Source organism: Lupinus angustifolius, chromosome LG09 (assembly GCF_001865875.1).
Source record: "Lupinus angustifolius cultivar Tanjil chromosome LG09, LupAngTanjil_v1.0, whole genome shotgun sequence".
Taxonomy (NCBI): Eukaryota; Viridiplantae; Streptophyta; class Magnoliopsida; order Fabales; family Fabaceae; genus Lupinus; species Lupinus angustifolius.
Window position 1 is genome coordinate 8,016,919 of NC_032017.1, and position 13,896 is coordinate 8,030,814.

General features: G+C 30.9%; 4 protein-coding genes across 5 annotated transcripts; 2 read left to right on the top strand and 2 right to left on the bottom strand.

The window, feature by feature from the left end:
- LOC109355878 lies at positions 2,910-4,700 on the bottom strand. Its single transcript, XM_019599139.1, has 3 exons — positions 4,230-4,700; positions 3,698-3,814; positions 2,910-3,204 (listed from the first exon to the last, which is right to left on the bottom strand). The coding sequence occupies exons 1-3, from the start codon at positions 4,617-4,619 to the stop codon at positions 3,127-3,129; spliced, it is 585 nt and encodes a 194-aa protein (XP_019454684.1). The 5' UTR covers positions 4,620-4,700; the 3' UTR covers positions 2,910-3,126.
- Positions 5,322-7,361, top strand: LOC109356207 (beta-carotene isomerase D27, chloroplastic-like). Its single transcript, XM_019599540.1, has 4 exons — positions 5,322-5,686; positions 6,121-6,260; positions 6,952-7,044; positions 7,305-7,361. Exons 1-4 carry the CDS (start codon positions 5,455-5,457, stop codon positions 7,359-7,361), a joined length of 522 nt encoding a protein of 173 aa, XP_019455085.1. The 5' UTR covers positions 5,322-5,454.
- Positions 7,414-9,204, bottom strand: LOC109355818. Its single transcript, XM_019599048.1, has 3 exons — positions 8,734-9,204; positions 8,202-8,318; positions 7,414-7,708 (listed from the first exon to the last, which is right to left on the bottom strand). Exons 1-3 carry the CDS (start codon positions 9,121-9,123, stop codon positions 7,631-7,633), a joined length of 585 nt encoding a protein of 194 aa, XP_019454593.1. The 5' UTR covers positions 9,124-9,204; the 3' UTR covers positions 7,414-7,630.
- LOC109355817 (beta-carotene isomerase D27, chloroplastic-like) lies at positions 9,829-13,505 on the top strand. Of its 2 annotated transcripts, none has more exons than XM_019599047.1 (7): positions 9,829-10,190; positions 10,625-10,764; positions 11,456-11,548; positions 11,890-11,945; positions 12,177-12,289; positions 13,050-13,142; positions 13,415-13,505. In XM_019599047.1, the coding sequence occupies exons 1-7, from the start codon at positions 9,959-9,961 to the stop codon at positions 13,453-13,455; spliced, it is 768 nt and encodes a 255-aa protein (XP_019454592.1). In that variant the 5' UTR covers positions 9,829-9,958; the 3' UTR covers positions 13,456-13,505. The 2 variants fall into 2 exon arrangements, with proteins under 2 accessions (XP_019454592.1, XP_019454591.1); XM_019599046.1 differs by having other exon boundaries at positions 9,833-10,190; positions 11,890-11,951; positions 12,183-12,289.

The following is a 13,896-nucleotide window of genomic DNA, read 5'->3' on the forward strand; positions in this document are numbered from 1 at the left end:
GCTCGGTGGAGGTGATCGACCTCGTGTGTGACTCGGAAGAGGAGGAGGACCCGAGTGAAGGGTCCAGCATTCCTGGAATCTTTTGAGTCAGCTTGTGGGCCAGTCGATGTCCCATTTTTGTTTTTGGTGAGGGCTGTGTTTCTTTTTGATTTTGTATATGTTAGTGGCGAGGTAGTTTCCGCCTTTGTTGACCTAATTTGTATGAACTAACTATGACTTAACCGATTATATGCATTATATTATTCAGGAAATCGTGAATCAGGTTAAGTTATCATTCGATAATGATAAGTTGATTTTCCGCATTCGAGTTACTTAAAGTGATGTCCTGGAAAAGGAAAGGTTTTTAAAAAGGAAAACAATTTTATGTTACTAATTCAAAAAAAAAAATTACCCATTTTCTGCAATGTTTTTTAGAAGTATTTTTTTTGGGGCGTTACATTCGTGTTAAAAAATTAGATCCGATCAATATTCAAGATCAGATGAGAGGCGAATATGACCAGACACATCCAATGGTTATTTAATCTTCATGTTTGTATATGTTTATTCCATTGTGTACAAAATAAATATATTTTTTGGCCCAAAAGATCACTAATGATAATATTGTATCATATATAGTGACTGAAGTGAGAATTTTTTTATATAAAAATTGTTAGAACAATAAATTTGAATTTTACAATCTATTATAGATGGTTAGTACTAAAAAGTTGGTTATTGGTCACATGATCACTTAAAAAAAGTAATGCAGATATATATTTTAATCTTGACTTTTCAAATAAGATATATCGATCCATATTAATTGTTCTTATTTATCACAATATCGAATTATTCTCACACGAGTCGCTCCCTATATATATCGTTTCATATATCAAATTACATAATAATAATAATAATAAGTAATATTGAAAAAACTTTATCTAAAAGATATACATTATATTTGACCGGATTTAGGGTTAGTTTAAGTTTAAAAGCTAATTCGGTCGACATTTTGAAGCCAAATTAACCTTGAGATTTAGGATCAGACTCAAATTAAAAAATTAAATCGACTAACATTTAGAATTAGATAAGAAACAAGTCTTACCCGACCCAACTCGACTTATGCTTACTTCTATCTCTCACCATTAGATCTCCATATCATTCCCACATAATGGGTCTATACTCTAAACTACCAGGTCTCCTTACCCTTCAACATCCTTAGATAACTTTATTAAATTCTTTGTAGATTATTTTAAAAATAAATATAGAACAAATATTTAAGTAAATTGTTTATGCAAACAGACTTAAACACCCACACCTCCAAATGGTATTCCCATGCAGTAGGCCTTCACAATATTTATTAAATAATAATAGAAAATTATATATCAACTTTATTAATTATATTCAGTTGTGAATTTGATTCAGGTTCGATCCTAATTATAATTATCTAATATGATTCGGGTTAGCTCTTTTTCTTTCGCTCAATGGTGCACGACACCTTTTTTGGTTTGTAATCTATAATTGGGTTAACATTTCTTCGCATAATATTTTAATGAGGTAATGAAGATAACACGTTGGACAAGGAAACACAAACCAAAAGTGTAACAATAGAGTAGTTAGAGAAAGTGAAAATGATTTGAATTTTATATAAGTTCTCGTACTAAAAAAAGGGTAAAATAGTTTTAATTTATGCCACATAAACTAGTGGAAAATGTTGAACACCGGCCTATAGGCTAGCAATAATTTTAGTAAGAAAAAAAGAGGAAAAAGTGGCACAAAGCATAAAATTTATGGCTTCTATATAATCACTTTTAAGAAAGAGTTTGGCAAGTTTAGACTTTTAGTGAAGTGAAAGTGCAACCATCCCTTATTTTGAAACACAACAAAAACCTTAGACATAGTATAGTCATCAAAAGCATAGCATAGTGAAAACCGTCCACTGCATAGTGTTTGGTTATTTATTTTTACAAGTTAAAACACTACTGCAAGAATTTAATATATATTAACAATGTAACTACTTTTTATACTGTCAACAAATTATTCCTCATTCATATCTTAATTATTATCGACTCTCAAATAAAAGTAATACAAATCATATGTTAGTTATCATATATTGATAATATAAATTTTTTACACTGATAATGTATAGATTTTAAACTCTATCTCAATTAGTTGCATCTCTTAAGGACGGAATTGGGTTCTATTGCAAGTATATGAAGGTCTTATTAGGAAATGGTGTAATTGCTTTGATGATTTTTTTACCTCCAAAGAAATTAACCTTTTAACTGTTAATTTAAGCACATAACTGCTAACAACTCCAAGTACCCATTTCAAGTACATGCTGGAATTTATATTTGACTTTGGCTTATATTATTTAAGCTAACTAATGTTCTTAAGGGCACCACTGGTCCACGATGTAAAAGAAGAACATTATTATTGAGAAATGTTGTATTCAATAAATTGAAACTGGTGTGTATTTACATTAGAAATTTATAATTTTTATTTAATGTTTGTATATTATATATTTAATACAATTATACCGACTATTTATTTAAGGGTTATACCCATCAGAGAGAAAACAAAAGTTAATATCTTTAATATCCATATAGTTTTGTGCATGGTACCGTTAGGAGTCCTATATTGAGTAGAATAGTAAACTCAACGTGATACTTAAGCCATGAGGCTCTCCCACCTAATAGACTAGTCTTTTGGGTTGGCTCTCCTTATGTGTTTAAGTCCCAACAATTGGTGCTTTCATTGAGAGTGCGTCATAGAAATGACTACCTATATGATAAATTTAAGGTACATATTAAATGAATACTGATAGGTGAGTAAAACCGTCAAAAGAGTAAGAGCTACTATCGGGTCAGTGCCTATAGAGTGAAAACTGCCATAGGCGTCAATCCTTGGGGATGATAATGTTAAGAGTTCCACAATGAAGTAATAACATGATATTCAATACGCTACCATATACTAATCTCTATATGAACATTGATGAACAACATAAAAGAATTACAATGGATTGTGTATATGACTCAATGTAGCAGACCAGAGAAAAAAGGTATCTAATTTGGAGTAATAAGCTTGAGATGTGAATAGAAAAAGGGTGTAAACATTTGAGAAGAGGAAAGGTTAGAGTATGAGACTATAAGGCTATTTATAACCATCCCTCTTGTCTTGTTCTTCAGCTTCCTTGTTGGCTGTTTGAACTGACTTGAACCATAGGAAGGCCTGTAATCAACATTAGTAGTCTTAGTCACTACGTCATAATTGCAAAAAAATAATAACGCTTAAAATCGTCATTCAACAGTACTTTCGAGCAGTGTGTCTATGTGAGCGCAGTAGAATGTCGGACTAGATTCAACTGCGCTGTAGAAAGTAGATATTCAACAGCGCTGTAGAAAGTAGATATTCAACAGTGCATACTCAAGCAAGCAAACGCTATAGATAGCAGACATTCAGCAGTGCTTACTCAAGCAAGTGCTGACTTAGCATCATCGAATTGCAGCAAGATTGCGTTTGGTTTGGTGCGCGACCAAAACAAGATGGGCATGATGTGTTTTGTTCTCTTGGTTATTCCCTTTTCGGCGGAGCAAAAATGTTCTATTATTTCAATCTTATGTTGTATAGATTAAAGAACCTACATGTTCTGTTTCATTTTGTAATGATATGCATACCAAACATTGAATGAGATACAGAAATAGTAAGAGATTGAAGTAGTTACCGAAGAGGGAATGCCAGTGAAGGCAAAGAAACCAAGCAAAGGAGCATAAAACACACTGTCTGAGCTCAAAACTCCAAACACTGGTTTTTGGTTCACATACTCAAAAATTGAACCTATCTGTCATACACAATTCATTTCCAACCAATAAGTAGCAGTAACATGAAATAGAAAATGCAATGCAATGCAAAATTCAGTGCATTAGATGCATGTGATGCCAATTTCTAATAAAAAACATCAAAAAATGTAATACAAGTTAGTTTAATTTTGATGCATTATCTGTGATACTATCAACTTTCTAGTAAAAACATAAAATATGTAACATTGTCTCTCGTGCTACTAACTATGGACTTTCTAATCCAAACATAAAATGTGTTACAAGCCATGAATAAAGTAAGTACTTTCATGCATTATCTATCTATTGTACTAGCTATCAAAAAATCTAGGTGCACATATATGATAAGAGTTTAATAAAATGTAACACATAATTACTTTTATTTAAGAATAATAAGAGAAGAGTTTGGTTAGTACTTACAGCTGCAATAGCAGTAATAGCAGAAGCAAGTAAATAAACATAGAATGGTATCTGAAATCCACCAATATTATTATTATTTTCACTGTTTTTGTTGGTTTCATCCTTAGCCCATGGTGGAGGTTCATTAGAATCAGGCTTAGCCCATGAAGGTATTTTTTCATCTGATGACTTGCTTGATTCTGCAGAGCCTTGTGTCACTGCAACAACCACTAATGGTTTTGTTCTTGTTGATGTTGTTGTTCTCTTCTTATGACCATAGTAACCATGAAAACAAAACAACCTTGTACTAATATTCCTATGATATGTTGTGTGTTGTGGTGATGCATGTTTAGTATATAGGATTGATGATAAGGTAGTGGTAGTGGTAGTTGCAGCCATGGTTTGTAACATAAGAATTAGTTAATGTGTTAATAGTTCTTTCAATGCAGAAGCTAATATGCTAGTTCCTTTATCAAAATGCTTCTTTCTTCAGCCATTCATATCTTATCTTCAATTTGGGCTTTTAATGTTCAATGATCCTTAACTAGAGAAAAGAGAAAAGGCCCACTTCAATTTTATAATTTAGATTTTTAAGGCTTATATCTTATAATATTACTTTTTTCCTAAAGATTCATATAGAATATCTAATATCTAATCTAATTATGAATTTTATTTTTTTAATTAATTTTAAAGTGATACCAAACTCATGAGCTTTCATATGTTAACCAATGATACCTCTCACCAAAAAAGTGATCCAATGCATAAAACTTTCACTTAATAGAGTCTGATAATAATAGTTATATGCAGTCACTTATTATAACTATAATTTGAAAGAAAATAGATTATACCATATTTATATTGATTTTGAACATGAATAATGGTTCCAATCAATAGAAACCTCTATACATTTAGATATCTTTTATAAATATTTTTTGTTGTATTTAGATTAATTTTTTTATTAATTTTATAGAAACATGTATTAGGTGTTGCAGAATTGAGAAGAGGACTAAAATGTGAACACTGAAGTCTATTATGATAACATCATGAGGCCAAAACAAGAAAGCATAAGAATAACCAAACCAACCTTAAAACTTGGACATGAACTTAGTGTGAATATGAATGTGCTTTTGATGCACTCTTCCTTTTTATCTAAGCCTCTTTCACCCTTCACCCTTCATCTATCAACCTTAAAAACAACATTAATCATTCCCTTTTTGTCTCTAACATAAACTCATAGTGTTCACAAATGGAAGCAAGATTTTTTGCACAGAACAAGAGTCAAATACTAACTTCAGCTCATTGGAATAAGGTGAACAAATATAAACCACAAAATCCTTTTATTGTTGCAGTGCTCACAAGGCCTTCTTCTTCTTCAGATGACATTGCAGGACAAACAAGAAAAATAAATGTCTACAAAGATAACTTCTTTGATCTCTTAGCCATAAACCATTTATCAAAAACTGTTCAAGCATCTACAGGTTAATTCACCTTTCTCCCTTTCTTGTAGTTGTATTTTATCTCAAGGATAAGTTTTATAATTTGACATATTGATGCATTGAGATTCATTTTTTATATTGGGCTCGTAACTATAACACAACCTCCACATATTATCCGACTTTATAATCGGTTAGGTAAAATTTTGCAACAAAGCGCAACATGACGTTTTTTAGAGACAATTTTTTATGGCAAAGGGATGAGAAAAACTATGAAACCGCCTATATAAGTTTAATTCGAACTCAAGTGCTCACACTTTCTGCCCCGTAGTTCCACCAACTAAGCTGATGTAGGAAATGCTATATTAGTTACTTGTTTGATCCATGTAGCCGATTATTAATAATGGAAAAGGACTTCATTATGGTTGTTGAAGTTGTATATTTTCTTTCCATTCATCTTTATGTTGAGTTCTTTGCAGGATTCAGTAACAATAAGAGTGGTTATGAGAGCTTGACAGAGGCAGCTATAATGGCTTCACAGAAATTGAATCCTATTCAGCAAAGAGAGGTGGTCATTGAATCTCTTTACAAAGCTTTCCCAAGGCCAATACTTTCATTGGTCAGTTTATTTACTCATTATTATTAATTTGATTTGATCTTCTTTTTGTGCTTTCTCTCATGCCAACTAAAGCACATGTTCTAAACTTCTCTCATATATGATTTATACATATAGTTCATAATAATTAATTATGTTATATGATTTACATATAGCACCAAATATAGGAATTATTATGCACCAAGTAGCCAGGCTAAAAAAATATACAAAGTGATTCACATTTTACAATTTAGCTTCTAAGCACTTAATAGGTTTAGTATAGCCCCTGAATTTAGCTTCATTTGTTTGGTATTATAGAGTTATAGAAGAACCAAACATTAGTAGTGAAGCTATATATATTGTTTAGTTTTGTCCCATGCTTAATTACAATGTTGTTTTATGCCAAAGTGTTTCTTAAGCCATCTTTCTATAGAAAGTTTAAAAATGGTAAAAAATGATTAAACTCAAATATTAGTTAGGCTAAATAATTTATTATATAGGTGGCAAAAACCGTTACAAACAATAAAATAATAATAATATAAATAATAACTAACAAGATAAACAAAGTTTAACTAAATCGTAGAGAAAATAACACGCTATGAATTCAAATATATTTAACACTTTCAACATATTCAGTTTTCTAATTCACTAGCATTGTAATTTTGAGGAATGAATATATGTATGTTGTTATATGTGAGTGTGACTCTATTGGCAGATAAGGAAGGTGGTACCAGAATCTAAAATAGCAAGAGAATGTTTTGCTGCCTTCACCTCTCTCTTCTTTGTTTGGTTAGTTGGGCCATCTGAGGTAAACAACTCTAGTTGCATGTGTTCAAAAATTCAAAAATGTGCATGGACTTGCATATTTTTTAACCACAAACAAATACTTAAATAGTATCTCTGAATTCTTTTTAATTTGTAACACTTAAGTTAAGAATCATAATTACTATTTATTGAACTCTCCTTATGTGTTTAAGTCCCAACAATTGGTGCTTTCATTGAGAGTGCGTCATAGAAATGACTACCTATATGATAAATTTAAGGTACATATTAAATGAATACTGATAGGTGAGTAAAACCGTCAAAAGAGTAAGAGCTACTATCGGGTCAGTGCCTATAGAGTGAAAACTGCCATAGGCGTCAATCCTTGGGGATGATAATGTTAAGAGTTCCACAATGAAGTAATAACATGATATTCAATACGCTACCATATACTAATCTCTATATGAACATTGATGAACAACATAAAAGAATTACAATGGATTGTGTATATGACTCAATGTAGCAGACCAGAGAAAAAAGGTATCTAATTTGGAGTAATAAGCTTGAGATGTGAATAGAAAAAGGGTGTAAACATTTGAGAAGAGGAAAGGTTAGAGTATGAGACTATAAGGCTATTTATAACCATCCCTCTTGTCTTGTTCTTCAGCTTCCTTGTTGGCTGTTTGAACTGACTTGAACCATAGGAAGGCCTGTAATCAACATTAGTAGTCTTAGTCACTACGTCATAATTGCAAAAAAATAATAACGCTTAAAATCGTCATTCAACAGTACTTTCGAGCAGTGTGTCTATGTGAGCGCAGTAGAATGTCGGACTAGATTCAACTGCGCTGTAGAAAGTAGATATTCAACAGCGCTGTAGAAAGTAGATATTCAACAGTGCATACTCAAGCAAGCAAACGCTATAGATAGCAGACATTCAGCAGTGCTTACTCAAGCAAGTGCTGACTTAGCATCATCGAATTGCAGCAAGATTGCGTTTGGTTTGGTGCGCGACCAAAACAAGATGGGCATGATGTGTTTTGTTCTCTTGGTTATTCCCTTTTCGGCGGAGCAAAAATGTTCTATTATTTCAATCTTATGTTGTATAGATTAAAGAACCTACATGTTCTGTTTCATTTTGTAATGATATGCATACCAAACATTGAATGAGATACAGAAATAGTAAGAGATTGAAGTAGTTACCGAAGAGGGAATGCCAGTGAAGGCAAAGAAACCAAGCAAAGGAGCATAAAACACACTGTCTGAGCTCAAAACTCCAAACACTGGTTTTTGGTTCACATACTCAAAAATTGAACCTATCTGTCATACACAATTCATTTCCAACCAATAAGTAGCAGTAACATGAAATAGAAAATGCAATGCAATGCAAAATTCAGTGCATTAGATGCATGTGATGCCAATTTCTAATAAAAAACATCAAAAAATGTAATACAAGTTAGTTTAATTTTGATGCATTATCTGTGATACTATCAACTTTCTAGTAAAAACATAAAATATGTAACATTGTCTCTCGTGCTACTAACTATGGACTTTCTAATCCAAACATAAAATGTGTTACAAGCCATGAATAAAGTAAGTACTTTCATGCATTATCTATCTATTGTACTAGCTATCAAAAAATCTAGGTGCACATATATGATAAGAGTTTAATAAAATGTAACACATAATTACTTTTATTTAAGAATAATAAGAGAAGAGTTTGGTTAGTACTTACAGCTGCAATAGCAGTAATAGCAGAAGCAAGTAAATAAACATAGAATGGTATCTGAAATCCACCAATATTATTATTATTTTCACTGTTTTTGTTGGTTTCATCCTTAGCCCATGGTGGAGGTTCATTAGAATCAGGCTTAGCCCATGAAGGTATTTTTTCATCTGATGACTTGCTTGATTCTGCAGAGCCTTGTGTCACTGCAACAACCACTAATGGTTTTGTTCTTGTTGATGTTGTTGTTCTCTTCTTATGACCATAGTAACCATGAAAACAAAACAACCTTGTACTAATATTCCTATGATATGTTGTGTGTTGTGGTGATGCATGTTTAGTATATAGGATTGATGATAAGGTAGTGGTAGTGGTAGTTGCAGCCATGGTTTGTAACATAAGAATTAGTTAATGTGTTAATAGTTCTTTCAATGCAGAAGCTAATATGCTAGTTCCTTTATCAAAATGCTTCTTTCTTCAGCCATTCATATCTTATCTTCAATTTGGGCTTTTAATGTTCAATGATCCTTAACTAGAGAAAAGAGAAAAGGCCCACTTCAATTTTATAATTTAGATTTTTAAGGCTTATATCTTATAATATTACTTTTTTCCTAAAGATTCATATAGAATATCTAATATCTAATCTAATTATGAATTTTATTTTTTTAATTAATTTTAAAGTGATACCAAACTCATGAGCTTTCATATGTTAACCAATGATACCTCTCACCAAAAAAGTGATCCAATGCATAAAACTTTCACTTAATAGAGTCTGATAATAATAGTTATATGCAGTCACTTATTATAACTATAATTTGAAAGAAAATAGATTATACCATATTTATATTGATTTTGAACATGAATAATGGTTCCAATCAATAGAAACCTCTATACATTTAGATATCTTTTATAAATATTTTTTGTTGTATTTAGATTAATTTTTTTATTAATTTTATAGAAACATGTATTAGGTGTTGCAGAATTGAGAAGAGGACTAAAATGTGAACACTGAAGTCTATTATGATAACATCATGAGGCCAAAACAAGAAAGCATAAGAATAACCAAACCAACCTTAAAACTTGGACATGAACTTAGTGTGAATATGAATGTGCTTTTGATGCACTCTTCCTTTTTATCTAAGCCTCTTTCACCCTTCACCCTTCATCTATCAACCTTAAAAACAACATTAATCATTCCCTTTTTGTCTCTAACATAAACTCATAGTGTTCACAAATGGAAGCAAGATTTTTTGCACAGAACAAGAGTCAAATACTAACTTCAGCTCATTGGAATAAGGTGAACAAATATAAACCACAAAATCCTTTTATTGTTGCAGTGCTCACAAGGCCTTCTTCTTCTTCAGATGACATTGCAGGACAAACAAGAAAAATAAATGTCTACAAAGATAACTTCTTTGATCTCTTAGCCATAAACCATTTATCAAAAACTGTTCAAGCATCTACAGGTTAATTCACCTTTCTCCCTTTCTTGTAGTTGTATTTTATCTCAAGGATAAGTTTTATAATTTGACATATTGATGCATTGAGATTCATTTTTTATATTGGGCTCGTAACTATAACACAACCTCCACATATTATCCGACTTTATAATCGGTTAGGTAAAATTTTGCAACAAAGCGCAACATGACGTTTTTTAGAGACAATTTTTTATGGCAAAGGGATGAGAAAAACTATGAAACCGCCTATATAAGTTTAATTCGAACTCAAGTGCTCACACTTTCTGCCCCGTAGTTCCACCAACTAAGCTGATGTAGGAAATGCTATATTAGTTACTTGTTTGATCCATGTAGCCGATTATTAATAATGGAAAAGGACTTCATTATGGTTGTTGAAGTTGTATATTTTCTTTCCATTCATCTTTATGTTGAGTTCTTTGCAGGATTCAGTAACAATAAGAGTGGTTATGAGAGCTTGACAGAGGCAGCTATAATGGCTTCACAGAAATTGAATCCTATTCAGCAAAGAGAGGTGGTCATTGAATCTCTTTACAAAGCTTTCCCAAGGCCAATACTTTCATTGGTCAGTTTATTTACTCATTATTATTAATTTGATTTGATCTTCTTTTTGTGCTTTCTCTCATGCCAACTAAAGCACATGTTCTAAACTTCTCTCATATATGATTTATACATATAGTTCATAATAATTAATTATGTTATATGATTTACATATAGCACCAAATATAGGAATTATTATGCACCAAGTAGCCAGGCTAAAAAAATATACAAAGTGATTCACATTTTACAATTTAGCTTCTAAGCACTTAATAGGTTTAGTATAGCCCCTGAATTTAGCTTCATTTGTTTGGTATTATAGAGTTATAGAAGAACCAAACATTAGTAGTGAAGCTATATATATTGTTTAGTTTTGTCCCATGCTTAATTACAATGTTGTTTTATGCCAAAGTGTTTCTTAAGCCATCTTTCTATAGAAAGTTTAAAAATGGTAAAAAATGATTAAACTCAAATATTAGTTAGGCTAAATAATTTATTATATAGGTGGCAAAAACCGTTACAAACAATAAAATAATAATAATATAAATAATAACTAACAAGATAAACAAAGTTTAACTAAATCGTAGAGAAAATAACACGCTATGAATTCAAATATATTTAACACTTTCAACATATTCAGTTTTCTAATTCACTAGCATTGTAATTTTGAGGAATGAATATATGTATGTTGTTATATGTGAGTGTGACTCTATTGGCAGATAAGGAAGGTGGTACCAGAATCTAAAATAGCAAGAGAATGTTTTGCTGCCTTCACCTCTCTCTTCTTTGTTTGGTTAGTTGGGCCATCTGAGGTAAACAACTCTAGTTGCATGTGTTCAAAAATTCAAAAATGTGCATGGACTTGCATATTTTTTAACCACAAACAAATACTTAAATAGTATCTCTGAATTCTTTTTAATTTGTAACACTTAAGTTAAGAATCATAATTACTATTTATTGAATTTTTTCAGATATTTATATAGTCACTATTTTTATAACCCTTTATTAATTAATTATTTGTAGAGAGACAAATAAATAAGAACAAATTTTCCTGAAATGAGACAATAAAAGGAACCTAAAGAGTAATTTCCAAGTTATATATTTAAAATGAACATAAAATGATTATCCTCATTAACTTCATCATGAATAATAGGTGAGAGAATCAGAGATGAATGGAAGAAGAGAAAAGAATGTTGTCTACATAAAAAAATGCAGGTAAGTTTAGTTTCTCTTTTCAATTTAAAACTATACATTTTGTTACCAATTCACCAACCTATGACACATTTTGGCCACACACAATATATCCTTATGATTATGCTTCACCATCATGATATCATCATCAAGTTTATTTAATTTCAATACTAATATTGTGATCAATATTATACCCATCATTCTCATAATTTCAAATAAGAAACTCAACATCGATCTCCCTCCACCTAAATGCAGGTTTTTAGAGGAGACAAATTGTGTAGGGATGTGTACTAATCTTTGCAAAATACCATCTCAATCATTTCTAAAGGACTCTTTGGGTATGCCAGTCAACATGGTCCCTAGTAAGTTTTAACAACTTGCATCAACACTTTGATGAAAAGAGTACAAAATCATACTTAGGGCAAAAACACTACCTCACTGGTTTTTGAGTAAATGCATGTTTGTTTTTTTATTATATATATGGTTCATGATCATGTGAACCTAGACCATACAATATAATTTCTCAAAAATATATCCTTCTTCTAACACACTTATATCTTTTTAGGCCTAAGTTATTTCTACTAGTTTGCTTCATACATAGCTTATATTTGACATTATCATGGAAATCTACTTTTAGAAAATTTATGTCATGGAACCTCTAGGTCTTAAGCATGAGGGAAAAATAGAAAAAATATTCTTTATATGTATTGATATTAGCAAAATGACACCTATTTTAAAAAAAAACCTAAATGGAAAAGGATGATATATGGTGCTACAAAAATTTATCTAGGATAAAAAAGTGAAAAAAGAATAAATAAATTTAATACTTGAGTGAAAGGGCATCATGGCCTCTAGATTATGGAGGTTAGCCTCATCATTTCAATGGAGGACCCCATGCATATACCACTTTGGGAGCAAAATTGCAAATAGATCCTCTTAGTTCAGTTGAGGCCTAAAGAAACATAATATACATTTCATGCTTTTCATATTGAGAGTTTATACTTAAATAATAACCATACATTAGACTTTAATACTTGGTTTTAATTACTATTTGCAATTTTGCACCTTAACAAACATTATATGTGTTAAAAAGCTAAGTCTGATTGTTTTATTTAATTGCAGATTTTGATGACATGAGTTGTGAGATGATATTTGGGCTTGATCCTCCAGCATTATCTGATGATCCAGCACTGAAGCAACCATGCTATAAACTATGTAATTACTTATTACAAGTTTGGTTAAATTAATAAACTTTGGAATTTTAGCAAAGTGTTTAAACTTTAAAATGAAGAAAAAAGTATCATCATCAGATTTTTAAAATACCTGCTTAGAGACATGCTTTTAAAACATCAACCCCAGATTTTATATCATTCTAATAATACTAAATGAAACAATGATTAAAGAAAATTCAAAAATATAATGGCATAAGTAAAAGATCATAACTTATTCCATGTAACTGACACATTGTATGTTCATATATCATGCAGGTAATGCAAAGAAAAAACATGGAATGAACTGCTTCAGTTAAAGCATGGATTCCTTAAGCCCTATGATATCCAAATATCAAATGCTTTATACCAAAAAATTTAGTTCAGATGATCTAGATGGAAGAAGTAACTTTAGGGCAAAAACATTATAAATGAACCCATTTTGTTTCTTCTATGGGGTATCTTTAATTTTGTGAAGAAAACTAAGAATATTGGTGTCTCTCATACTTTTTCAGTGATTTATTTAAAATTTTAGTTTTGATATATTGTCAATATAAAATGTCAACCAATCATATAGATATATAGTACTATGTGTGTAATTTTTAAGGTAGCTGTTTCAAATTTCAATAGTCATATGAATACAAGATTGAAAGTATAAAAATGCATCAGGGTTAAATCCTTTATTGAAACAAGAGGATAGTGAATCTGAGAAATTTGTTTAATGTGTGATAAGAATTGTATCCTTTATTGTAGGCTCAGTC

Excerpts from the sequence above, each read along its gene's own strand:
- LOC109355878 (XM_019599139.1), bottom strand. The coding sequence starts at position 4,619 with ATGTTACAAACCATGGCTGCAACTACCACTACCACTACCTTATCATCA. Across the intron at positions 3,815-4,229 it reads CTATTACTGCTATTGCAGCT|ATAGGTTCAATTTTTGAGTA; the intron begins GTAAGTACTAAC and ends TGTGTATGACAG. Across the intron at positions 3,205-3,697 it reads TCACTGGCATTCCCTCTTCG|GCCTTCCTATGGTTCAAGTC; the intron begins GTAACTACTTCA and ends TGTTGATTACAG.
- LOC109356207 (XM_019599540.1), top strand. The coding sequence starts at position 5,455 with ATGGAAGCAAGATTTTTTGCACAGAACAAGAGTCAAATACTAACTTCA. Across the intron at positions 6,261-6,951 it reads CAAGGCCAATACTTTCATTG|ATAAGGAAGGTGGTACCAGA; the intron begins GTCAGTTTATTT and ends CTCTATTGGCAG. Across the intron at positions 7,045-7,304 it reads GGTTAGTTGGGCCATCTGAG|GTGAGTAAAACCGTCAAAAG; the intron begins GTAAACAACTCT and ends GAATACTGATAG.
- LOC109355818 (XM_019599048.1), bottom strand. The coding sequence starts at position 9,123 with ATGTTACAAACCATGGCTGCAACTACCACTACCACTACCTTATCATCA. Across the intron at positions 8,319-8,733 it reads CTATTACTGCTATTGCAGCT|ATAGGTTCAATTTTTGAGTA; the intron begins GTAAGTACTAAC and ends TGTGTATGACAG. Across the intron at positions 7,709-8,201 it reads TCACTGGCATTCCCTCTTCG|GCCTTCCTATGGTTCAAGTC; the intron begins GTAACTACTTCA and ends TGTTGATTACAG.
- LOC109355817 (XM_019599047.1), top strand. The coding sequence starts at position 9,959 with ATGGAAGCAAGATTTTTTGCACAGAACAAGAGTCAAATACTAACTTCA. Across the intron at positions 10,191-10,624 it reads AACTGTTCAAGCATCTACAG|GATTCAGTAACAATAAGAGT; the intron begins GTTAATTCACCT and ends AGTTCTTTGCAG. Across the intron at positions 10,765-11,455 it reads CAAGGCCAATACTTTCATTG|ATAAGGAAGGTGGTACCAGA; the intron begins GTCAGTTTATTT and ends CTCTATTGGCAG.